General features: G+C 51.6%; 1 protein-coding gene across 1 annotated transcript in view; it reads left to right on the top strand.

The window, feature by feature from the left end:
* Window positions 1-25,554, top strand: part of LGR6 (leucine rich repeat containing G protein-coupled receptor 6) — a 115,673-nt gene that overhangs the window by 65,880 nt on the left and 24,239 nt on the right. Inside the window, exons 5-6 of the mRNA XM_040636462.1 lie at window positions 9,391-9,606; window positions 14,477-14,548. Coding sequence (XP_040492396.1) covers window positions 9,391-9,606; window positions 14,477-14,548 — 288 coding nt within the window. The remainder of the gene's footprint in view (window positions 1-9,390; window positions 9,607-14,476; window positions 14,549-25,554) is intronic.

The following is a 25,554-nucleotide window of genomic DNA, read 5'->3' on the forward strand; positions in this document are numbered from 1 at the left end:
GGCTACCATTTTGGATATTGAACATTTCTTTCATCACAGAAAGCCCTATTGAACAGTATTATCTTAGAAGAGATCAGAGACCTACAGCCCCCAAGATGGAGGAATCATGGGTCTGGGAAGTCCTTAGCTGCCCAAACTACATATACGTCACTGTCTTGCACAGGGAAGATGTGTGAAGGGAAGCTCCTGGAACTGGGTCTGGAGTTCGATCATTTGCTTCAAGGCTTAGTTGCTAGTTCTCGTGTAGACACACTGTCAGTGCCTTTTCTGGCTCTAGCCCCAAACTGTCAGCTCCCTCAGAGCCTCCACTGGACTGCTCTCCTTAACTAGGAAATTTCCTTTCATAGACCGGAAAGGGCCTTTCAAGACAAGTGCTGACGTCAGTTCATGCCTTGCTAAGGGGAAGCCTCATCAATAAGCCTGGACTGAGTGATGGCCACTTGAAGGTGAAGAGCTCTGGTCAGGGGTTGCTTAGCTTCTCCCTTTTCCTTCCCCTGACTCTTTACCATCGTAGGACAGGAATAAAAGGTGTTGGCTAAGGCAAAGTGTGGACTTCCCTACCACTCAACTCCCACAGCCCCCATGAGCTAGCGGATCAGGGTAGTGGGGCAGCCTGAGGTCCCCCAGCACATGAGCAGCACTGGCAAGACTTCTAGAATTATGCACCTGACCCTGGACCCGTCTGTTCTATGCAGCTGAGGGGCGTGAGGCGTGTACCTCAGAGTTCCTGGCCTGACAGCCTTGGAAAACTAAGCTTGCTTTTCCTTGGTGCCTCACACCTTCCCTGTCTGTACCCTTTCTGTTCTCCTGGGCCCTGTCCGCCAAGAGCCTTCCTTCTTCATAAGGAGACATCTTTGCATTCCGTACTTGAGAGTGTCCCACCTGTTTCCCTGCCTCTGCCTTCACCCATCCTTCCCAATCCAATCTCAACACAGGAGCCTCAGTGATCTTCCTAAAATGCCAGTTTAACCTGTGACCCACTATAATCTGCCCCTTCCCAGTTTCAGCTGTCTCATCTCTAGACCCTCCTCACTCACTTGGACATCATTGACTGTGCACCAGATTCCCTCCCTGCCTCTGTGGTTTTGCTCGTGCTGTTCTTTTTGCCTTGTGTCTCTTTCTCTAGTACTGCCTCTTCAGAAAACTCCTACTCCTCCCTTGGGAGCCAGCTCAAATGCCACCTCCTCTGTGAGGTCTTCTGGAGTTCCCACAGGAGGAAAGTGTGGGACCCAGCTTCCAGAGCATTTCCCATACACGTGACTGAAGTGTGTATGGTTGTGCATTTAAGCCACAGGCTTCGGAGTCAAATGGCTTCACCTCTGTGTGCCTCCTCTTCCACACGTAAGGTGGGGACAATGAGATTCCTACTCCATCGGACTGGGGCGGCGGGGGTGGTGGTTAAATATGAAAATATATGTAAAATGCTGAGCACACCTGGCAATCAGCTAACTCTCAGTAAATGTTAGCTCAAGTTTTTATATTGTTTTATTAAATAATAAAGTAAATAGTCTGAGAGCTTCTCTGAAGAGGGACTCTGTGTTATGCATGTTTGAATCCCAGCACCGAGCACAATGCTGGCCTAGCAGTAGGTATTCAGTGAATGTTTAGTGGATTTAATCCAATCCACCGGATTGAATTTTTTAATCCTTTTTGATTGAACTAAATCCAATCTGATTGAATTCAAGACCAAAGGAATGACACTTGGTGATTGAGTTGAGACTCAAGTAACGAGGGGCATTTCAGGCAACCTGATGGGTAGTGAGGAGATATTTGGGGGCAGTAGAGACTTTATGGAATCCCTCAGGGAACCGCAAAGGGCCTTCCCAGGGGGCAGGCTGTGGTCTCCACAAAGGAGCTCGGAAGGCTGTCAGTGTGTGCACAGGTAAAGGCACGTGAGTACTGGGCCCAAACTGGTTGAGTCAGCCTGGTCCCCAGACACACGCACCCTCCTAAGCAGGGCCAGGGCATGCTACACATAGGGGGCAGCCCCTCACCACACTGCTAGAGCCCCGTGGCCCTCTGTGTGGAAGCCCGTGGCTGGTGCTGGCGGCCGGTGCTGGTGCAGGAGGCTGGGGCCTCCTGTCTGTGGACAGCCTGGGGGCACCTCCTTGCCGCTGTGCAGGCGCCTGCCTGCTCCCTGCTGGAACCCTCACCTTCCCTGGCAGCCTTTCCGTCAGGGCTGTTGGTCCCTCCAGGCAATGAACGGCTCCCACATGGAATATTTTCCCCACAGAATAACCATTTCCATGGTGGCTGCTTTTTGTTCTTTTTTCATTTTCAATATCCTCCCTCTTCCACCCTGCCTCTACTCCACCCCAACCAGATCCGGAGATGCCCCTCGCCGCCATACCACCCCTGTCCTCTCTTTTCTTCTCCTTGTCCTGATGAAAGTCAGCTCTGTGCCTGTATGTGCTGCGGAGGGGGACTGGGGGCCTCGAGGCGAAAAGCCAGCCTGGGTTTTGCTCAGAGCACCCAGTTGACGACTGAGTGCCAAATACACAGTCCTTGGCCTCAAGGTACCTCACCCCGGCCTCCTTCTTACCCTCACACTCATAGTTAGGAATTGAGAACAGAAGGTCTGGCCCACAGCTTTAGAGGATTTCTGAGCTCAGAGGTAGGACTGGCTTCACGGGCGTGTGCCCTGTGCAGTTTATTGAGGACCTCGGCTCGGAAGGTCTAGTGCTCTGCTCTTGCCATCTTGAAATTCTTAATCTTGTTGGAATAGGGGTTTCCCATTCTCATTTTGTATCAGGCCCCACAAATCACACAGCCCATCCTGCCCAGGAGGGCCTGGATGGAGAGCAGCTTCAAGGAGAGAAGAAGGTAGCTGGGCTGGAGTGGGAGTTGGAGCAGAGAAGCGCCACCAAACTCAGTGACCAGGTCACGGGTTAAGAGCCGGCCAGGGGCTCCCCCTCGCTCAGCTTCTGCATCTGAAATGGCACGTTGGCCCCCCTTTCCCACTCTGCAAAAACCTGATGGGCTGATGAGGGAAAGGAATGTTCCAGAGCTTAAGATTGGCTGGGGACATTTTCTTAGGATGGGGGGCCACATCATGGAGGGGCCCTGTAAACACCATCTCTCTTTAGATAGATGAAAAGTAAGAGTCTTCCCCAGATGTCCCTGGCCCTTAGAGCCTACTTCAACCCCATCTATCTTCATGGATCCTGGTTTTCAGCCTCTCTGTACTCCTAAGGATCCTGTCCTATAATCACCATATCTTCTCATATCATGTAGCTCAGAACTGGAGAGAGGACTCAAGTCACACCTGACCCGAGTGTAATAGAACAGAAAGACACCCCTCCCCTCCAGTACACCCTCTTCTCCCTGCTGTCCTCCTGGTCCTGCTCTGGGACATGCTGACCTTTAGATTGAAAGTCACCCTGTGTCCAAGGAGCAGGTACTAGGTGGCAGGCACTGAACTTAGAGCTTCACATGAATGATCCCGTTTAAATGAATACCTGGTAGCATCTGTGAGTCAGCTGGTGGTCCACTAGGAGCTCTGAATCTGTCCTTCTAGTCTTGTATTTGACTAAGGTCTGGTAGGAAATAAGATGGATTAAAGCAAGAAATTGTAGAAAGGGTCCATTGCATGCTCTGTGGGCTGTAAGGGACTTTGGTTTTCGAATATAAACATGCTTCCTACGGCTCAGAGAGGTGTGTGTCTTTCCATCATCCAGTCCTTTTAGGGAAGCCAGGTTGGTAGAAAGAAATGGAAAGGAGCCCTGAGTTTGAGTCCCAGCCCTGCCACTCCCTTTGGGCATTTTTCTTTATCTCTCTGGGCTTCAGTTTCCTTATATAAAATGAGGGAGGCTGCCAGACTCCTTCAAGCTGATATAATGTGATTCTGAGTTTACGCCATTGTTCTTCTGGGTCACTGTCAGTGAACAACTTCTTGCTGTCTAACCTAAATCTCTTTTGCTGCTACTTGCCCCCAGTTAGGTCTTGATCTCGTTTTAGTCCAATGGGACCGGGTCCCCGTGTCACCAGCTCTCTGGAATGTCCTATGGCCAGGAGACTTTCAGACCACCTGCCCCTTGGGACTTGGACTTGGAGGGAAGGCACCGCAGCCATCACTCACGCTTTCCCCACCCCCTTCCCCGCCTCAGCCTCAGCGCGGGGCTGAAGAGTATGAGGAGTAGTTTGGCCCTCTAGAGGTTACATTTCCCTGCTAATCTGCCCTATTACCGCAGGTAAGAATTATAGTCAGAAATCATTCAAGGAGCCCAGGCCCACGTGGGAGCAAGAGAAGGGCTGTTGGGGGTTGTTGATTTTATTCCAGAACTTAATTGGTATAATTGCTCTTTTCTTCCTGCCAAACCAGAGTCCGTCTGGATTGGCTCTCCCACCTGTGGATGAGGAACTGCTCAGAAAAGTCCATTAGTCCCAAATGGTGAATTCAGGCTGCTTGTAGGTTCCTTTGGCCCCCCCATCCAGATGGCATGGGAGCCCGGGCCCACCTGCCCCAGAGGGGCCTCAGGACAGCCTGTAGCCTAACTCAGGGGGGTCAGGCAGCTTCTTCAGGGAGCACCCTATCCTGTTTGGTGGGGACAGGGAGAGAGTATAGGGGACTTCTCGGGGCTCCCTAAGGTTCAGAGGTCCCTGAGGGAGGGAGGGTATGTCCCACAAGAGGGGAAGGGGAATATAGAAGCCAGTACTTCTCCATTTCCTCCCTGCTGCCTCCCCAGACTCCTCTTTGGGCTCCTTGAGGAGCCCACTTTGAAGGGGGTATTTTGTCCTCACAGGCAAACCTGCCAGGAGGACCCATAATTGCCAGCTGCCCAGTTTCTCCCTTGGGTCCCCAGGGCCCCCATGGACAGCCTCCTTATTAGAAGGGAAGGTAATGCTGGGGCCTTTTGTCTGCACTTAACCTCAAAACAGTCTCTGGGGTGGGCGAGTAGTCACATTATATAGCGAGGAAACCAACCCAAAAGGTAAAGAGGGGCTTTGTGACTAAGCCCGCACGTCCTCCACGCTCACAGGAGCCCCTGGGGTTAGAGTCACCACATAAAATAGGAATATTGCGTGGGACCTACTTATTCTTAAAAAGTTGTTCCTTGTATATCTGAAATTCAAATTTGGGCGCCATCCCAAATATTGCATGGGACATATTTATCTAACAGTTATTTGTTATTTACCCAAAATTCAAATTTCAATGGGCAACATGTATTTTTTTTTGCTAAATCCAGCAATGCTCTGCTGGGTCCACATCCCAGCCCAAGCCTGCCTGGCCTGAGTGAAATCCTTGGACCTTCTGCTCACCCCAAACACAAATTCAGATCTGACTGATTTCTTCCATGTGCTTATCCCACCTTCTTCATTTGCCAGCTTGCCTGGTTTCCCCCTCTGGCACATCCCTGTCCCCAGATCTCAGGAACAGGAGGGCTGTAGGCACCTTCCTCCCGCAGCCCCAGGCACGCTGCACCGCACTGCTCCGGGAGATCTGCAAGGCCTCGCGGGAGAGGCGTCCCCTCTCACAGAGCGGAAAGGGGCCTGGCGGCGGGTCCCGTCCAGCCCTTACCTGGGAAAGGAGCATCCTTAGCTGGGACTGTGCTTTGCCCGGCCTCTGGGAGAAGCGGCCCTTCTCAGGCCCTCCTGCCTCTGGGTTGCCCAAAATGCAGGCGGTGGTCTAATCGGGGCCACAGGTTGCATGTGAAAGCGCACACGTGCACATGTGTGGGTCACGTGTGTGCTCACACGTATACGCATATGCACGAGAGGCAGCTTCCAAATGCCCCCACAGCCACAGAGGAAAAGATTGTTTCCCTGTTGCCCTGCCCCAGCGCCGCTTCCTGTCTGCCCCGTAGCACCTTCCTCTGTCCATAGAGCAGGTGCCACCACGTAGCAGGGGCCCAGTCACGGCCTCTGCCCTGTTTCCCAGGCTCTGTCAAATAGGCCAGCGGGTTCTCACCCTCCTCATGCCCCCCAGTACGAGCATCACACGGTGGCGAGGCACGTGGATTTTGGCACCAGACAACCTGGGTTGGAACCCCAGCTCCATGGCTCACTAGCTAAGTGACCGTGGGCCGCTTAATCTCTGTAAAATGGGGCTAACCAGAGCTTCGCCGTGGCATTGCTGCAAGGTGCGGATCACACACTTGTCCCTGGCTCTGCGCCTGGCATAGGACAAGGGCTCAATACGTGGAAGCGTTGACTGCTGTTGGTGTCATGGTTGTCACTACAGCGTTGCTCCCAGCCCAAGGCTTTAGAGAGAAAGGGAGCACTCCCCATCTTGGGGAGTCCAGCTTCCTGGGTCTGTTAATCCCCCCTTTAGGGAGGCAGTGGCAGAGCACCAGACCCAGGCCTGTCTGACGAGCCAGGCCCCAGCTGTCCCGGTCCCTACATTCAGTGGGTTGTTGGGCCTTATCGATTTGACTTCCTAAGGATGTCTGAAATCTGTGCCCACTTCCCGCATCCACATTGGCCCTCTATCTCCTGCCTCGAGGCCTTCACTCATGATACACCACCTTCCACCTCTCCTTGTCTGAATCCTATCTTTGCTTAAGGCCGTCTCAAAGGGCACTTTGCCTATGTGGTTCTAAGTCAGACTCAGGGCTCAGCTGTCTGTCTGCGGTCTCTGAGAAGGCTGGGGCCAAGATACTGCCCTCACCGAGTGGAAGGAAGTGGGGCAGTGGCATTCTTATGGGATGCTAAGAAGACTCCCAGAACTGCTGGATGACTTTATTTTTTTTTTTATTTTTTTTTTATTAATAATGATTTTTTATTATATTATGTTAGTCACCATACAGTACATCCCCGGTTTTCGATGTAAGGCTCGATGATTCATTAGTTGTGTATAACACCCAGTGCACCATGCAATATGTGCCCTCCTTACTACCCATCACCGGTCTATCCCATTCCCCCACCCCCCTCCCCTCTGAGGCCCTCAGTTTGTTTCTCGTAGTCCATAGTCTCTCATGTTTCATTCCCCCTTCTGATTACCCCCCCTTTCTTTATCCCTTTCTTCCCCTACCGATCATTCTAGTTCTTATGTGCTGGATGACTTTATTGTGCCAGGGAGCCCGCCAGGCCAGCCCAGTACTATCCCAGGTCAGGAGCAACAGGAACTACCACTAGGAGTGGACGGTTTTGGGGACTGGACACCAGAGTGGCCAGATTCACTTCTCAAGCTTCTATGGCCATGGCTGTGACTTTCTGGACAAGGAGGTTGTGTAAATCAACTCTTTGCTGATCTTCCTGCCTCCAGTCTGGCCCTTTTCCTATACCAACAAGGTCTGCAGAGGAATCTTTTCAAAACAGATACCTGGCTACGTTCTTCCTTTGCTTAAAACCCTTCAGTGGCTCCCTGTTTCCTTTAACACAGCCTTGCTTACAAGGCCCTGCGAGCTCTGGCTCCACCTGCCTGGCTAGCTCACCTTACACTCTCCTCTCATGCTTCCCCTCCCTCCCCTGCTGCAGCCCTACCTGACTACTCTCAGCCCCACCTGACTACTCTCAGCCCCCTACTGTGCTGCACCTTCACCTTCCCACCTGCCTTCCCTCTGCTTGGGATTCTTTTCCCCATCTCCTCCCCTGACCAGTTCCTCCTCGGCCCCCAGGTCTCTATGTAAACATGACTTTCTCTTGGAGGCCTTTCCAGATGCCCTGCACCTGTGCTTCCCCTGCCGTCACTGTCCTGTGAATATGTCTGGCTTTCCCACTGTATTGTAAGCTACGTCAGGAAGGGCAAGGACATTGTCTTCGTCATAGGTGATGTTTATCCAATATTTCCCAAACGTGTCTGTGCAAGAAACATCTAGGATGTTCTTTAGAAACAGATTCCCAGGGGCACCTGGGTGGCTCAGTTGGTGAAGCACCCGATTCTTGATCTTGGCTCAGGTCTTGATTTCAGAGTCATGAGTTCAAGCCCCATGTTGGACTCTATGCAGGGCGTGGAGCCTACTTAAAAAAAAAAAAAAACAGATTCCCAGGCCCCCTCTGGAGTTTCTGAACTACACTATCCTGGGGAGGATCTTGGGAGTCTGTATTTTCACGAAGTTTCAGCCAGTCAGACCATGAAGAGTATGGTGACCACCCTTGGCAGACCACATCTGGAGTGATAGGCCTTGCCAGTAGAGAGCACTCACTGAAGGGTTTTTGGTCTCATCCGGTCAGGTTTGATGGGGGTGGGAGGTCTTTCCTAATTTCAGCTTTCAAGGATAATCCAGGTCGTTTGCTTTCCCATCTAAGGTTCCAGCATTGACCTGTTCACTTCCCTTGGTGGTGAGCCAGGGAGTTTCTCCAGTGGCCCTTAAGACATTTGGCAAGAAGGGTGCTGGTGAAATGGCTTAGGGAAGAGATAGAAGCCCAGCTGGACCTTCCTCTGCCCACCCCAGACCCCCAGTCACATCAGTTGTTCTTAAGATTCAGGACTATGGAGTCTTAGGGCCTTTGTGGACAAAGGCTGGGTGTCGGTGACTGAGGTGCCATATATGTGTGGGAGAGCCATGCCTCAGGGCAAAGCCTCCCTCAACATAGAAAAGTTCAGGAGTAGGTCCATAGTCACAGGCCAGCCTGTCTGGTCCCTGTGGGACCAGCTACTTAGGGTGATCGGATTTCAGCCCAAGTCCCAGACCAGGAGGCAGAAGACAATAGTGTATTGATAAAGGACATCATGGCTGGGACACAGCTGTAAAAAGCTAAGGTGGGCAGTCTCCTTGTTTTGTTGGGCTGAACTTCTAGATCTTCTAGAATTTGCATCAGAAGTTCCCGTGTCCCTTAGGAACCTCTGGTTGTCTCGCAGACAGGATCACCACCGTCTGTCTACCTGTTCTGAAAGTAGCCTAGCAAGGACTTCAACTGTAGCATTTAGGGGGAATCAACTGAGCAAGAAGCCCCAGGACTTTGGCAGGCACTTCATCAACGACCAGGTCCTTGAAGAGACAAGGAGCAAGTGGTGCTAGGGCTGTGTGACAGGGAATTGGCTTGAATCTTTGGGGAGACATTTTCTTTGGATGGGTCCAGAGGGAAGAGATTTCCCTCTATAGCTGGTGGAACATCCCTACTGTAGGCCTTGCGCAGGACAGGGTTGGGAAGAATAGCGTCACACCCAGAGCAGGGGAGCCATGGCATAGATTTAGAAACCTGCGGGTGTGAGGGAGAGATTGGTTATCCACACAGGGGCTACGGGTCAACTTTGGGTCTGAGAGGAAGAGTTGATGCCATAAATAGGAGCATATAGCATAAAGGATCAAGAATTATGGGTTGGAATGGAGGTGAAACCTGGGAACTTGAAGAGGTGGGGTATAGGCTAAGTGCGGGCCAAGTCGCAGCTTTAGTCCTAGGGTACCTCGAAGGCCCTGCTGGGGTCTGGGCTGGCCCAGCTCAGCTCAGTCCCAAATCTTGGTCTGCATCTTGCCCTGGATTGATCCTTTCCATCCTCTCTTCCACCAGGCGTCTAGATGCCAACCTCATCTCCCTGGTCCCGGAGAGGAGCTTTGAGGGGCTGTCTTCCCTCCGCCACCTGTGGCTGGACGACAATGCACTCACCGAGATCCCTGTCAGGGCCCTCAACAACCTCCCTGCCCTGCAGGCCATGACCCTGGCCCTCAACCGCATCAGCCACATCCCTGACTACGCCTTCCAGAACCTCACCAGCCTTGTGGTGCTGTGAGTGCTGCTCTGCCCCGCCCCCCTCCCCCACCACTCCCGGCTGCATCCCGCTGGGGCCGCATGTTTACCCCACAGTTGGGTTGGAAGCCTGGATAGCTTTGCTCTTCTCTTCATGGTACTGAACCTTCTGGCCTCAGTTTCTCCTTTTTAAAATGAGAATGATCATCTCCTGTTGGCCCCATGGGGATTATTGTGAGGCCAAATGACAGGAGAGCTACAGAAGTGCTTCGAGAAGCCAGAACACCATAATCAGAAAACGGGAGTTAAGCTACTAGTTTCTCACTCTGCAGATATAATAACTATACCAACCTGATTGGAATATAAGTCACCAATCTCTTACGCGATTTCTGCCACATTCAACAATCGGATGACGCACTCTTGTGCTTTGGCACAGGGATAGGGTAAGTTCTTCTCATTTCCCAGACTTGGAGAAACAGAGAAAAGCCATCACTTGTAATTAGACAGCAAAGCCCCATCAAGGTAATTACCTGGGAGATAGTATCCCTGGCAGGAATTGGGGACCGGGGTTACCTCTGCCTCCCCGATGGGAACTTTAGGGTGCAAATTAGCTCCCAGCTAATTGCTACGAGTGATTGGTAAGTTCATAGGGTAATTACTAAGGGCTTGGAGGTCATGTGTAATTGCTTTGGGTTACACGCTAATTGCTGCGGGAACATGTGTGTTAGTGACTCTGCTAAACGGCAGCCGTGCCTCCCCTGCTCTTGGAAATCTGGTGTGATTTTCCAAACCAGAGAATGGACGATGTGTAGGTCCATCTGAAAGCCGAAAAGTCGGGCACCAGTTTGTTTGTCTGATTCTCTGTCCTGGGAGACTGGAAAACCAAGAAGAGCATCCTTACGGATCACATCCTTCTATCAGGATGGCCATTCCCTCCCTCCTTCTGGGAGTCAGTAGGGGTATTTATGGAGGGTAAACAGAGCGAGGTGACTGGTTCTTGTTTGGTGACAACCCTGTGATACCCTGAGGGAATGGGGTCAGATCTCCACGAGAGACAAGACTAGGAAAATGAGGGCCACATGAGGGGTCCCAGGTAAATAAGTGGCAGCAGGTGTTTCCAGAATCCCTCTGTGGGGCAGTGAAGAGTCAGAGAAGTATGCGAACAGCTGCTGCCCTCCAGAGGCTCACAGTCTGGTTGAAAGAGTGGAATAAATATGGGGAAAGACTGCTAATGGTGTAATGTAACTTATGCCAAGATCCTGATGATAGATACAGATCCACGCAGCATCAGAAATCTGGGGTGGCTGGGGAAGTGTAGGGGGTGATAGGGAAGGCTTCTCAGGGAAGGTGGGGTGGGTCCTAGGCCTGGGAAGATGATGAAGAACCAGACAGGTGAAGACAATGACAGTGTTCCAAGCAGTGTCCGAAGGGAAAGTCAGGCTATTTGGTGGCAGCGAATAGGCCAGTCTGGTGGGAGCAGAGGGTCCTCTTGCAGAACGTGGCTGGAAAGGTGGGTGGGGGGGACTCACGGTGTCAGAGCAGGGAGTTTGGCTTTTGTCTATCAGTGGGGAAGGGAAGCTTGAAGGTTTTCAAGTAAAGATGAGCAGGGGCGTATTTCAGGAAGGCTGATTTCGAAGATGGATGGGAACCAGGGGAACAGTTAAGAGGCTCTCCTCTATCAACCGAAGCCTCGTTTAAGGTGGCAGAAGGAACATGGCAACGTGACTGTGAAGGATGTTTTGAAGGAAGGATAAATCTGATCTAGGAAAGACCAGAAGGAAGGGGAATCAAGAATGAATCCAAAGTCTGGCTGGGAACCAGGGAATTGGAATGCTCGGCGGAGTGCTGCAGATCTAGGGAGGGGAGTGGGGACTCCACCGGGCAAAAGGAGGGGCAAGGGAAGAAAACCTACTGGTGCAGGAGCAGAGCTCAAGGGGTTCTGGTCCCTTTGCCTGGGGCAGGGCCGGAAACATGACCCCTTTGTCCTGCCTCCAACTCACCAGGACCTGGGAGGGGAAGGGAGGCTGGGAGAAGCTGTCCAGGGACTATGGAATGAGGTGTAGAAAGACCCAGGAGGCAGATAAGGAAGACTGGAAGTAGGAAAGTTTGGTTAAACCCAATTGGCACACAGGAGTCTGCTGGCGGTGTAAGTAGACAAGCGGGGTGGAGGAGAAGGGGCTTCTCTGGAATCCAGACCCAACCCGGTACTTTTATCAGGCTGCTGTGACACGTGCGGAACGCCTTTGCATCTCTGCTCTGGCTCTGACGGCGGCACTTAATTGGGCAGCAGCAGTGTCACTCGTGCAAATCTTGTTTCTTCATTCGGACTAGAAGCCCCAACGCCCTGCCCCAGGCTGGGCTGCTACACGTGCCCAGGATTCCCGGGCTGAGTGAGTGGTTAGGAAGAGGGAGTTGGAACCCTGGAGCTGGATATTTAGGAAGCTGAGAGGATGTAGACCAGAAGGGCTGGGGGAGTTGAAAGGGCTGGAAAATGGAAACGAGAGCCCGACAGGAGGCAGGAAGAAATGATAAGAGTTTGGTGACAGTCAGGAGACAGGCATGGAGGCAGTCAGGAAAATCAAAGGCCCTTGTTAAGAGGAGATAGTTTATTCCCAGAAGGCTAAGGGGGGGCTGCGTTTTCCGTGTCGAATCAGAAGCTGCCTATGGGAGGGGCCTGTCTCCCAGTGGAACCTGCTGCCACAGGGGGACAAAGATGGGGAAGACCTACAGGACCCACGACTCTCAAGACCCCCATCGCTATCCATCTCTGCTGGATGGGGTCCTCCTGTCGCCTTGGTATTTGGATAGCATCTTGGAGGCCTGCATGATTTCTTCCCCTTGTAAGTGTTTTCCTTTTTCTGCCTGAAGAGGCTTCTTAATTCTTGAACTCTGCTAGCTTAACTAGACTATGTCACGGTGTAGAATATTCTGCATCCCATCTTCCTGGGACAGTGTATGCCTGGGAGCTGCAGATTCTATGCCTTCTCCACGTTGGAAGAATTTTCTTCTGTATTCTGTGTTTGAATACATCTTCCATCTCATGTTTGGGTTCTCTCCCTCAGACACGTCAACTGCCCTTGTGTCAAGTCACCTTTATGTCTTCTCCATCTATACATTTCTGTTCTGACCTTTCTGTCTCATTCAGCCACATTCACCATGACTATCTCAAGCTTTTTCCTCCAACACCAGTTCAGTTTTCGGCAGCGTTGACCCTGTTCCGTGGCTCGAGTTTATTGACTAGTTTTTTAATAATGTAGTTTTGGTCCTGTTTGTTTTTGTTGCCTACAATATCATATTCTCTTTCGTTTTTAAAATTTCATCTTGGAAATACTGTGTTTTGCGCTCGTTGTATGGTAGGAGGCCATTATGGTAAATTTCCTTCTGTCCCTCATCCATTTGTTGTATTTTTTATTTCTTGGCTTGGATCTTTACCTGCCTCTGCACCTTCTCTCCTCCCCGGCCTCGGTCTCCCTGATGCATCAGTAATTGCCATGTGCTTTCTTTGTTCTGGCTGATGTGTAGCAAGCTGTCTACTTGTTCTAGCTGTGTCACCTTGGGGCCCCCTGGTTTCTCCCCTCCAAGCTGTAGTTTGTGGGCTAGTATTGTGGGTAAATGAGGTTCCATCTGCTTTTCTGTGCCCTGGTGGCGGGGTGAAGGTAGGGGGAGTGTGCTCTGCGGGGGAGCCCGGTCTTGGTCAGACCGCCCGGGCTCTGCTCTGTCTGCACATTTGGATTCAGTGTATTATATGTGTGAGTTCCCTCTCTCCACCCAAGAATTCCCTTGGACTTCAAGTCATTTCCTCGAGTCAGTGAGTAGCCTGGAGCCTTTCTTTTACTCCCTAGTTTCACCTGTTTCCTCTGGAAGCCAGACATGGGGAGGGGAAATAAACCTTATCCACAGAGCTGCTTCTCTTAAGATTTGGGTTTTTAGAGGAAATTCTCAGGGTTTCGTTTTCTTGCCAGTTCAGTTCCTGGAGAAAGTGGGGCTGTTAGGAGTTCCAGAGCTTTTCCTCGGTCAGCAGTTGGTGCAGTTTATTTACATTGGGTTATGTCTCTGTCCTTGCTTTGTTGCTACTTGTAATATTTAGGCTGGAGGCAGGGGTCTCTTGTTTTTGCTATTTTTGCATATTTCATTAGGATTTGAGAGGAGAACATTCTGTTACTTGTTTACCTTGGAAATCTCTTCCAAACTGATCTCCTGCCTCTCCCCAAGCTACATGCGCTCTGGCAGGTCCTTCACCATCCAGCACAGACGCACACGTTCATTCCCACCTCCCTCTCTTTTCCCCCCGTTACCTCTGCCTGGAATGGCCTTCCCTCTGCTTGGCTAGATCACCCACCCTTCAAGGTTCGGCTCTGGATCACCACCTCTGTAAAGCCTTCCCTGACTCCTCTGGTCTCACTAGTCTCCCATCTCGGAGCCTGTCTACAGCTCTCTCCAGCTATAACAGAAAGCTTAGCCTTTAATTATATGTTGTCTACAGCGGTTTGCTGTTGGCTCCCATAAGCGCGTCTGGCCACTGAGTCAGGCGGGCTGGGTCCTGGGGAGCAGGACTATAGAAGAAGCCTCAGACTGGAGCCCCCTGACATCAGGCCTCTCTCCAAGAGCTTAGTGGGAGCCTGCCTTAGCCTTGGCCTTGGGCACTCCTCTCGCATTTTCCTTCAATAGGAAGTTAAAACCATGTAGCCCATGGTTGATCCAGCCTTGGAGATTGTAACTTCAGAAGTCAGTCTTGGCCAATCATTTCGTCCCTGGAGACAAAGGGCAGGACCACTGGGGTCAGTCTGCTCATGCTTCTGCCTCCACCTTCCGACTTAAGCCACCGTCTGCTTTCTAACCGCCCCCCGCCCCCCGCCCCGGGCCTGATGCTGTGGGCACCCATTCTGACGTGCCTTTCCTTCCCACACAGGCATCTTCATAACAACCGCATCCAGCATCTGGGGACCCACAGCTTCGAGGGGCTGCACAATCTGGAGACGCTGTGAGTGCTGGGATTGTGGTGGGGCCCTGTCCTGGTGAGGAAAGCCTGGATGCCCGGAGGCAGGAGGGGAGGCTGGTGAAGGGAGAAGCTGGCAGGACTGGGATGCTGGGCTCTGGCTCCAGGCCTGCTCACCCACGTGGCCCTCCCTGGCATTCTCTCTAGGATGTCACTCTGAATGCATTCCTTCCTCCTTCAGGTGGGTGGAGTGTGCCCTCTGGGAGTTCAGCACAGCCCAGAGAGGGGGAATGTAGGATCCCTGCCAGCAGAGACCACCGAAATAATGCACATTTTAGATAGGAGAGCCAGAAGAATGAGGATATTGAGCCTGGGGAATAGAAGGCTTGGGGGTGAGGCTGGGGCTGACTTGATGGCAGTTTTGACATCTGTTTAAGGGTGGCTGCTGACAGAAGGGAGGGTAATACCATGGAGTCATGCCGGTACCGTTTGCCAGTTGATCTAACTAGCCGAATGATTAATGGGGAGATGGCCCATTCAGCACTCTGGCCTGACTATAAAAAGCACCCAAGTTGTTGACTCTCAAAAAGCCATATTATTCACACATCATCATCCTGGAATTCAGTTAAGGTCAGAATGCACCCAAGCGCTCCCATCATTTCCTCTGGAGTCCTGCCAGCCCCCACAGAGTGGGCTGAGTGGGCCCCATTTGAGCAAACAACTGGCTGGGCTCTCTGAGTTTGCTGGCCATGCCAGCCGGGGTCCCACAGTTCCCACAAGGGAGCTGGCTGCCACAGCCACCTGGTGCAGGCCACCAGCGCCGGGGAGAGAGGGACACCCCTGGTCACCGTGAATGAGTCACTAAGGTTGGGGCAGGGCTCACGGTGTCAGGGCCACGGTTACAGTGCCTTTTGCCTCCCCTCCTTTACCTCCTCCCTCCCCACCTGACACCCAGACACACACCGGAGCTCCCAAGGTGAGGGATTTTCAAGAATCCAAAGCAGCCCAGGAGAAAATGCTGGGAGACAAGCTGTGACCGGAGGAGGCAATGGTTTGGGGAAAACCATTTGGCAAGTCTAGCCCACGAGGCCTGGGCTGTCTGCGTTTGTGGTTGTGGAGGGGAAGGGAATGGGGGGGCCCGAGACCAACACTCCGTTCCTCTTTCCTGTGGGCGGGAGACCCAGGAGCCCGGCTGCTCTCTTGAGCTCAGCCCGAAGCAGGACACATGGCAGAGCTGGGTCTAGCTCTCCCCGTGTCCTCACCCCGCCACTGACTGAGTGCCCGGGAGTGGGGTGTGGTACGATATGCCACAGCCTGGAGTCAGGAAAGTTGGAACCTCTCCCCACCACTGTGCGTGACTTGGGCTCTGTGTTTCTCTTCTCTGGTCTTCACAGACAGCTGGCCAGTTAAAGCTGGACACTCTAGCCTATTCCATCGACACATTAGCCAACTGAGGTCCAGGGAAGTGGCATGGCGCTTCCAGAGTTACTCCCTCAATTAGGGACAGAGCAGATCTGGGATGTGTTGACTGAGAAAATGTCCGTGAAAGCTCCTAGCTTAGTGCCCTGCTCTCCTCCGTCATCTAAGTTGAATGTGAACTGTGCAAGTCTTTTATGTGCTAGGTGCTTGGGGGATCTCAGATGTAAGGAGTGGCCATTGTCCTCTGCAGGTCCATGGCCCCGACACCACCCTCCCTCAGGAGATACAAGAGTTGGGGGGGGTGTTTGGAGCTGCTGGGCATCAGCAGAGTGGGAAGGAGCCCAGTGTTATCTGCCCTGGAGTGCGGGGGCTGTTCTGCTGGGAAATCCAGTGGGGAGGGGGCACGTATACTGGGTGTGGGCTGGCACCTCTAAAAAGCCACCTAGCAGCTATTTCTTCACTTTTGGGGCACACTGCCTAATTCTTTCTCAATTAGCCACTGGATTGCTGCGCAGGGCATTTGGCTCAGCTGGTGTTGGCTTAATTACAGAGCAATCCTGCCGCTAAGTGCCCACTGTACCTTTCATCTATGAGAGTGCTTGGCTCCATCACACAAAGCCCAGGGCCTGCACCCACTGTCCACATGGGAAAGGCAAGGAAGGCTAAGAGGCAGGAGGAAGCCTTATAGCAAAGTTTATGGCCATTAGCATCAGATAGCCTGGGGTGATGCCAGTTCTACTAGCTGTGTGGCCTTGGTCAAGGCATCTGCCTTCGTGAGTCTTAGTTTTCTAATCGGCAGTATAATACCACTAATCACACTGATCTTACGGGGTTGACGTGTGGATTAAATGAGATGATGTGTGTACGGTTATACAGAGCCTGGGAATCCATGTTAGGAACCTGCCCTGCACCCCTTTCTCTTCCCCATCCCCTCCTCTGAGGGCTTCAATCTCAACAACACCCCTTCCCTCCCTGCCCTTGAGGGATAAGCTCGTCTTCCAACTTTTGATCTCCAATTAAAAAGGGGAAAAGTGTGTTCTTTATCCTCTACCCCCCCCCCCCCAGCATTTGCGGGGGAGCCTGCAGGGGCAGCCAGATGTGGAAAGGGGGAGGAGTGGCTGGGAGAATAAAAGGAGAAGGAAAGATAGTCAAACCTTTTAATTGTTGCATAATTGGCACACTTTGCAGCCTTGGTTATTACTTCGGAGCTTTTCATGTGAGCATCTTCACTGGAAGGGTAGTTCTCCCTCGGGCCCCGTAAATCTCTGCCACTTAGACCTCTCTCATCTCCGCAGCAGGGGGAAGATCAAACCCCCCTAGCCCAGGCTGTGGTTTGGCTCTGTCTGGAGGCCCCTCTCCGAGGGAGAGCGGCACCCAGGCCTTCCACCTGGGGAGGAGGGGCCAGGTACGAGCCGGCGCATGCGTGGTCACACAGCCATCGCCCACCGCACGCAGCAGGCGAAGCATGCGCACAGTGCACGCGCCACACGCCCGCGCGGCTCAGGCCCTCCACGCTTTTCACCCTACAGTGGGCACTCCCACCTCACACCCCCGCACAGCACACAGATACCCGGTACAAACACACCCATGGCAACACGGGCTCGCTTATGCCCTCTGCTCTGGAGGCCAGGCCGCGTGGGTCCCACTTCTGGCTCCACCTCTGCAAGCTGGGTCGGCCAGGGCAAGGGGCCTCACCTCTGTGAGCCTCGCTTCCCCTGTCTGCACAGTGGGCTACCTCAGGGCATGAGGAGTGAGTGAGATGAGCACGCACCATGTTCTCTTGTACTCTGAAAGAACCCAGCTAGTCCAAGTGATCTGGGCAGGGCCCAGGGTCTAGGTGAGCAGAGCGAACTCCACAGGCCCAGGCACAAGCCTCGCTGCACTATGAGAAGGTCTCAGGGAGAGGCTCTGGGACCTTGCTCCCATTTTTCCTGATGTCTTCATCATCATTCCAGACCTTGCTAAGAAACCCCAGCCAGAGGCAGACAGGACAAACTCTGTCTTGCACCCCTAGCTCCTTTCTGCTCCCACAGTGAGGCTGTCCCACCCCTGTTGGGAATTTCAGAATCAGAGATGAGCCAGCCCTGAACCCTTGAAATACCTTTTCCTCCACTTTCCAGATCAGACCAAATCCAGAGATTTGGGATGAGTTGCCCAGATTTCTGTAGTTTGTAAGTAATGGTAAACCACTAGAATCCAAACCTCTTGCCTCCTAATACATTGCTCCACGTAACCCTAGCTCCTGTGAGGTCAGATTAATTACAGGACTTCCCAGGTTGAGAAATAAGAGAAAGCATGACCAGGAATGATTCTGGGAAGGTTCTCCCAGGAGGTCCCAGGGACCTGAAACCAAGCCCTTGCGCCCTTAGGACAGTGCCTGGAAATCCATGGTTAGAGGCCACAGGATGCTAGTCGGGTGCTGTCGGGTCATGATCCTTGAATCCCCAGCTATACCTACCAATAAAATCTGTGCTAAATACATACATACATACATACAGCCTAGCAACTGCAATTACAACCCATGGGGCAGTCCCCACTCCCCAGATCTGGGAATTTCATGTCTGTATCTTAGGTAGAACTCAGAGGGGCAGGGCTATGATAGATGTGGGGACAACAGTGCCTCTCCCCCCTTGTTCCTGGGCAACCATATCTGGGCCCTGTTAGAAGCTCATTGAGCACATCAGACCCCATTGGAGCTCCTGTGCTGGCTGGACCTTTCCCCCTTTGGAGGGGAACTTGGGGTCACAGCAGGAACAGGAACCTCCTGGCTCTAGCTCCCTTTATAAATCAGGACCAGCATTCAGCTGAGGTCTGGGAGGAGAGGAGGGCAAAGCAGGAACTTAGAAAGTTCTGCCTTATAATATAAGATCATGCATTCCACGTAAACCTCTGCTGCTCCCGGACGCCCCGGTGATCTGCTTCTGCTGAAAATTTTTACTTCCAACAGCAGCTGTGGCTGCAAAGTGTTCCTCTGTCTCCATGTCATTGAAACCACCCACACCAACAGATTTTGCTCTAACTTGGTCCTGGAGGATCTGGCCACTTCTCAGTCCTGGGCCTGACGATCAGCCTTTGGCTTGGACAGAAGAACCGAGCAGGTTCCCACTGGAGGCTCTTCCGGGGCTCAGGGACATCCTAGAGTCGCTCAAGGACTGGACTGGAGTTAGCACTCCTGTTTTCAGATCCCGGCTCTGCCACCAGCATGTGACAGGTGCAAGTCATCTGACCTCTCAAGAGCCTCAGTTTCCATCAGAGAAAATGGGGATGATATTTCACCATTCATACAGCGTTATTTACCATGCCTGGAACTCTGTAAGTGCTTAATTTATGTTGGCTTTCTCTTTCTTGTCCTCCCATTCAATGCTTGATAGACAGCAATGTGCCTCCCCCCCAAATACTAATTAAATAACTTTTCTTTCTTTGTTTCCTTCCTTCCTTCCTCCCTCCCTCTCTTTCTCTTCCTCTTCTTCCTCCTCCTCCTCCTCCATCTTTTGACGTTGTCTTAAGGTGGCAGGGAGAGTATTGCCAGAGGTGTCCTTTCTTTTTATTTTATTTTTTTAAATTTTATTCATTTATGTATTTGACAGAGAGAGAGACAGTGAGAGAGGGAACATAAGCAGGGGGAGTGGGAGAGGGAGAAGCAGGCTTCCCGCTGAGCACGGAGCCCCATGTGGAGCTCGATCTCAGGGCCCTGGGATCACGCCCTGAGCCGAAGGCAGACGCTTAATGACTGAGCCACCCAGGTGCCCCCAGAGGTGTCCTTTCACAGCAGTCCATGGGGTGACTCATCCCCTCTGTAAAGTGGATAGGATTTCCCAGGGAGTCAGGGCATGGCTACTCTGTAGTTTCCTGTGGCTGCCATAAGAAATCACCGCAAATTTTGTGGCTTAAAAAAAACAAAAACCAAACCCTGGGAGAGGCCCGAAGTCCAAAATCAAGGTGCTGGCAGGGTTGGTTCCTTCTGGAGGTTTGAGGCAGAATCTGTTCCATGCCTCCCTCTCACCTTTGGTGACTGCTCGCGACGCTTGGCATTCCTTGGCTTATAGACGCATCGGTCCCTGCAGACTCTGCCTCTGTCCTCACATGACCTTCTCCTTGTCTCCTCTTACAAGGACACTTGTCACTGGATTTAGGGCCATCCTGTTACTCCAGGATCATCGTACCTCAAGATCCTTAATTACATCAACAAACGCCCTTTTTCCAGATAAGGTCATAGTCACAGGTTCCAGAGGTGAGGACTTGGACATATTTTTGAGGGAGCTACAGTTCCGCCCACTGTAGCTCCCTCTGAGGCCGGGCCCTCCTGGGCAGGCGCGTGGGTGGGGCAGAGGTTCAAATGGATCTTGTCAATTTTCTTTCTAATCTTAAGGCAAGTGCTGACCATCCCACTGGTAATTCCCTGCAGGTAAGAGAATCAACAGTAGTTTTGTAAAGGCTGTTGCACCTCAGAGCTCACTTATCCCCACCCCCACCCCACCCGAAAAACAAGGCGGGAATTGTGCATCCTTGTGTTATAGGTGGGGAAACTGAGGCAGAGAGTGGCTGACTCACTCAAGGTCATCCAGTTCTTTAAGAGCCAGGACTTGAACCTTATTTCTCTGCCTTTGGCGCGGCTTCAGCCCATCAGACCACACAGCCTCTCCAGGCGAACCCTGTAAGAACTGAGGACCTCTTTCCTCACCAGTTCTTAATCATCTTACATTTGTGGCTTTATTAGCTGCAAATTTGTGGGGTTTTGTGGCTTATAGAGGAATTTATTGTTCCATATAAAACTTTTTTTCTGGCTTTCCCTGCAGAACCACTAACGACTTCTCACAGGCAGAAAATCGAGCTGCCCAGCGAGTTTGTCTTGTGTCCTAATACCATGACATGTTATTAATAGTTCTTCCCGGTACAACATTCCCTTTCCCATCGCCCTGGTGTTTGGGGTGGCCAAGGTCACCATTCTTGTCACTGGCAATGGGGCCAAAGCTTCTACTCTCAACTTCCACTGCTCCCACAGGCACCCTGGGCAGCTGGACTGCAGTGGGTGCCGGGGGGCGGGGCAGGAGGTTAAGGGAGTGGGGTGGGGAGTTGGGCACTGGTGACACCCCGTGGGAGCCACTTAGCAACAGGTTCTCTGGCAGACACCATGGAGAGGAAGTGAAGTTCAGGTCTGGTCCTTATTATCTGTGGGAAGGAGGAGCTGGTAAGAATCAATAATTACCAGGGGCGCCTGGGAGGTTCAGTCGGTTAAGCGCCTGACTCTTGATTTCGGCTCAGGTCATGATCTCAGGGTCCTGGGATGGAACTTCACTTTGGGCTCTGCACTTAGTGGGGAGTCTGCTTGAGAGTCTCTCCCTCTGCTCCTGCCCCTGCTCTCTTTCCCTCAAATAAATAAATCTTAAAAAAAAAAAGAAACAATAATTACCACTCTCTTTTCTGTTTCTTTGGATTTTCTCATTCCGTAAATATTTATTGAGCTGCTAGTATGTGCCAGGCCGTCACTCTGAGCACCAGGGAAACATTTATGAACAAGAAGATTGCAGCCCCTGCTCTCACAGAGACTAAAGAGTTCTAGATCAGGAGTCCTGACTTCTTTTTAACTTATTACTCGTGTACTGTAGCCAGCATTCTGACCTCATCTCCCTAGCTCCCCAGGATCTGACTACTTCTTACCCCTGGACTGCTACCGTGCTGGCCCAAGCCAACACACTTCTCTGACCTGGTCATTCTGCCTTCATCCTTGTCATTCTACAATCTATTTTCAACACAACAGCCAGAGGGATTCTTTTAAAATACAAATTATATCATGTTACTCTTCTATTCAAAACCCTCCAGTGGCTCCCCATCATACTCTGGAAAGACGCCAAAGTTCTACAAAGTTCTGGAAAGAAGCCTACAAGTTCCATAAGGTCCCAGGTGATGTGCCACCCTGCTACCTCTCTGGTCTCACCCCTTCCTCAATCTACTCCAGGCACAGTGGCCTCCTTGGATATACCAGATGGATATGCTCCCACCTCAGGACCTTTGCACCAACTGTTCCCTTTGTCTGCAGTGTTCTTTCTACAGTTATCCACCTCCTTCAGGACTTTGCCCACATGTCACCTTTTTAGCGAGGTCCTCCCTGATCACCATTTTGTGACACTTCCTATTACTCTCCATCTCCCTTTCCTACTTAATTTTCTCTGTGGTGCTCACTAATCTGATATTGATTTTATTTATTTATTTATTTATTTATTTATTTATTTATTTATGTAGGTTATTTGTTGGTTTTCTCCCATCTCTCCATGAGTTTTGTTCTTTTTAAAAAGATTTTATTTATTTGACACACACAGAGCACAAGCAGGGGGAATGGCAGGCAGAGGGAGAGGCAGACGCAGGCTCCCTGCAGAGCAGGGAGCCCAATGTGGGACTCGATCCCAGGACCCTGGGATCATGACCTGAGCTGAAGACAGACCCTTAACTGACTGAGCCGCCCAGGCGCCCCAGTCCATGCGTTTTTGTAGCACCTGACATGGTGCCTGGCACGGAAGGTGCTCAATAAATATCTGTTGAACAAATGGATGGATTTATGACCACTGCCTAGTCCCTGTTCCTCTCTGAGCTTCAGTTTCTCCACCAGAACTGTGAGGGCAGTGGACTATCCAGTCTCTAGGATTCAACCCAGCCCTGGTCATCCATACTTAGTGTGGTGTGAAGTCTCCAGCCCAGATCTCTCCTAGTACAGATGGAGAAATTGAAGCCTCGAACATGGGCTGAGCCCACTGGGATGGTCCCTTATTCTTGCCTTGGGGCAAGGTCCCCTCCCCATAAGCGCTGTGGTCGAAGCCCGATACCCTGACATTAGACCAGTGAGTTGAAGTCACTAGGACAAACCCTCAGGCTGCATCCTGCTTGGACCAGGGCAGTCTCAAAGCCTTCAGGTCCCCTGCATTAACGGGCCCATGGCATTCAGGTGAGGGAGGTGCTGCCTCGGGGTCTGCCCACATGGAGAGGACGGGGCCCTATTGTACCATTCCTAAGTGTGAGTAGGGCTTTTCTGGGGAGGGTGGTGAGAATATGAAATGTCCACACACCTTGTCGATACCTTCAAAGAATGTGGAAGAAGTCTTAGGTGGAATACGATGATGGTCTTTGGAAGACAGTCGTGCATACCTTACGCTCTTCAGCTGAGAAGACACGGGCCGAGGGAGGAAGGAAAGGTTGTGCTCCAGCTCAGGGTGAGGAAGGTTCCTTAATCTGCAGGGTGACGTCGGGAAGCCCTGCCATTTGCCTGGTCCGGGCAGAAACTGGATCCCCGTCCGTCTGGAGTCTCAGAGAGGAGTCCCGTGTGGGAGCAGATTGCACTGTTCCATGCCTCCCTTCCAGGGCTGGGCTTCTCTGATCCCAGGTGCTTCATGAGGGCAGGAAAGCAAGTAGTAGCCCTGTCAGAGGCCGGCAACTTTCATTACAACTGGGGCTGCTATCACTTCGGCTATTTTCTCAATTTTCTTTCTGGCAGGGACGCAAGCGTAGGTGGAGGGAGGTTAGGAGGAAGGCGTGTCTGTGTCTTTCAATAGAAACTGAGGACAATTTTACTAATTGCTGCATTTATTAATGGGTGGCCTTTTATGTAGGTTGTTTAGAAGGTAAAACAATGCTGTTAGTCATAAAGTCTTTGTTGGTTCCTGGCTCGCCAGGTCATCTGCCCCGGGCATGTGGAGTCAGATAGAGATAAAGGCTCAGTCTGCAATACGGGAAGAGCAATTAAGTCACGTATTTGTTGCCTGCCTTTGTTTACAGGCCTTTGAGAGAAAAATGGCTCCGAGTTTACAGTCAGGAACGTCTGTGTTTTGTGTTTCACACTGGGGGGCTAGGCTCACCCACATTCCTCCATGTGCCCTTATCTGTGATCTGAAAATAAACACAAATATTAGCCTTGAGAATAAAAGTGTAAGCGGAAGCCCAATTAATTATATTAATCCTCCTTTATTGTTGTGAAGAGTAGATAGACCCACTTGTGTGTCTGCTGTTGCAGTGTCTGATGAATAGAAGTGTCTGTTCTGCTGTCTCGTGTCTAGTAAAAGGAAGAGGGGGAAAGAATTGGCGTTATTTTTTTCCCCTTTCTTTATTTATTTGTCAGAGAGAGAGCGCAAGCAGGGGGAGAGGCAGGCAGAGGGAGAAGCGGGCTCCCGGCTGAGCAGAGAGCCCGATGTGAGACTGGATCCCGGGACCCTGGGATCATGACCTGAGCCGAAGGCAGATGCTTAACCGACTGAGCCACCCAGGCGCCCCGAATTGGCATTATTTGAATATCTACTTTGTGCAGGCTCTGGACCAGGTGCACAGAGAAGCTTTATGTAATGGGCGTCCCTAACAGACTGAGCAAAGTTAGTGACTGGTTCAAGGTGATCCTGTTGGTACACAGAGGACAAAGGTGTTTCTACCCTAAAACGCGTAACACACAAATAGAGATCTAGCCTCATCACCAACTGGCTTTTACATGCTTGTTAGCACCCAAAGAGACCGCCGCGGGAGTTTCTTCCCCTGGGAGGAAGCCTGGTCCTCCCCTTCCGTTTATCCTCCTTCCCACTCGCCCTAAAACTTTTTTCTCAGCCCTGCTACTTGAAGCCTGGCTAGGAAACAACTCTGGGTGGACTACAGAAAACATGTTAAGCCGAGAGCCAACAGGCCTAATTTCAGATCCAGGCTGTGGGATTGGAGTGATTTACTGCCTCTCTTGGAGCCTCCTTTTGCTCACCCATAAAAACACGGGGCTAGACAAGATGATTGTTAAATCCTGCCATCTCTGTGCTCTAAATCCATGGGGAGGCTCCCCAGAGATCTCGGGAGTTGGCCATTTCTGCACAGCCAGATGGAAAGGAGAAAACTGGGGAGGTGGGTCCTTGAGGAGCTTGGGGCTTGGCTTACCTGTTTAGCTACTTTTACCGATTGTGTGGGTCTACCATCCGTTTTGATTGGATTTGCCTGTAAGTGGCTGAGCAGAGGAAGGGGACTATTAGCCATAGATAGCTGCAGCCTCTGGACTGAATCCTGGCGGAAGCGGAGAATGGTAACCTCAGCCCTTCTCCGCGGGTTCCCAGCTCCTGGGAGTGGCATACAGAACAATGAACTCTTCCTGGGCTTCTGGCTGATTCTGGGCTATTTAAGATAATGGACTATAAAGCCAGGGATGAGTTTTCCAGCTGAAGTTTAGGGCACCCTACACCACCCTGCAATGGAGGAGCCAGACCAAATGAGCTTGTGCCAAGACTCTGCATGATAGCTTCTAATCCCAAGGGGCTGAAACACTGCCCTAGTGCGGCCAGCCACAAAGGCCAAAGCAGTCTCCATCTCCAGGCCTTGACAGTAGCTCAAATGGTCATCCTTGACAATGACTATTCACATATGTGGCCCTGCGCCTGGGCTTCGGGAGACCCAAAAGGGAGCCCATATGCTTCCTGTCTCATGGGGAAGACGCTACGTACACGGGTAACCCCATTCTGGACTCAAACTGCCTGGGCTTCAGTCCCAGCTCTTCCATTCTGTGCTCAGATTGCCTCTGTCTGTGCCTCAGTTTCTCACATGCAAAATGAAGATGATAGTCGTATCTGCCTCAAAGGGTTGCCACAGGAGTGAAATGAATTAATATATGTTATATATATATTAAT

The sequence above is a fragment of the Ursus maritimus genome, unplaced genomic scaffold, assembly GCF_017311325.1.
Source record: "Ursus maritimus isolate PB19 unplaced genomic scaffold, ASM1731132v1 scaffold_2, whole genome shotgun sequence".
NCBI classification, from domain to species: Eukaryota; Metazoa; Chordata; class Mammalia; order Carnivora; family Ursidae; genus Ursus; species Ursus maritimus.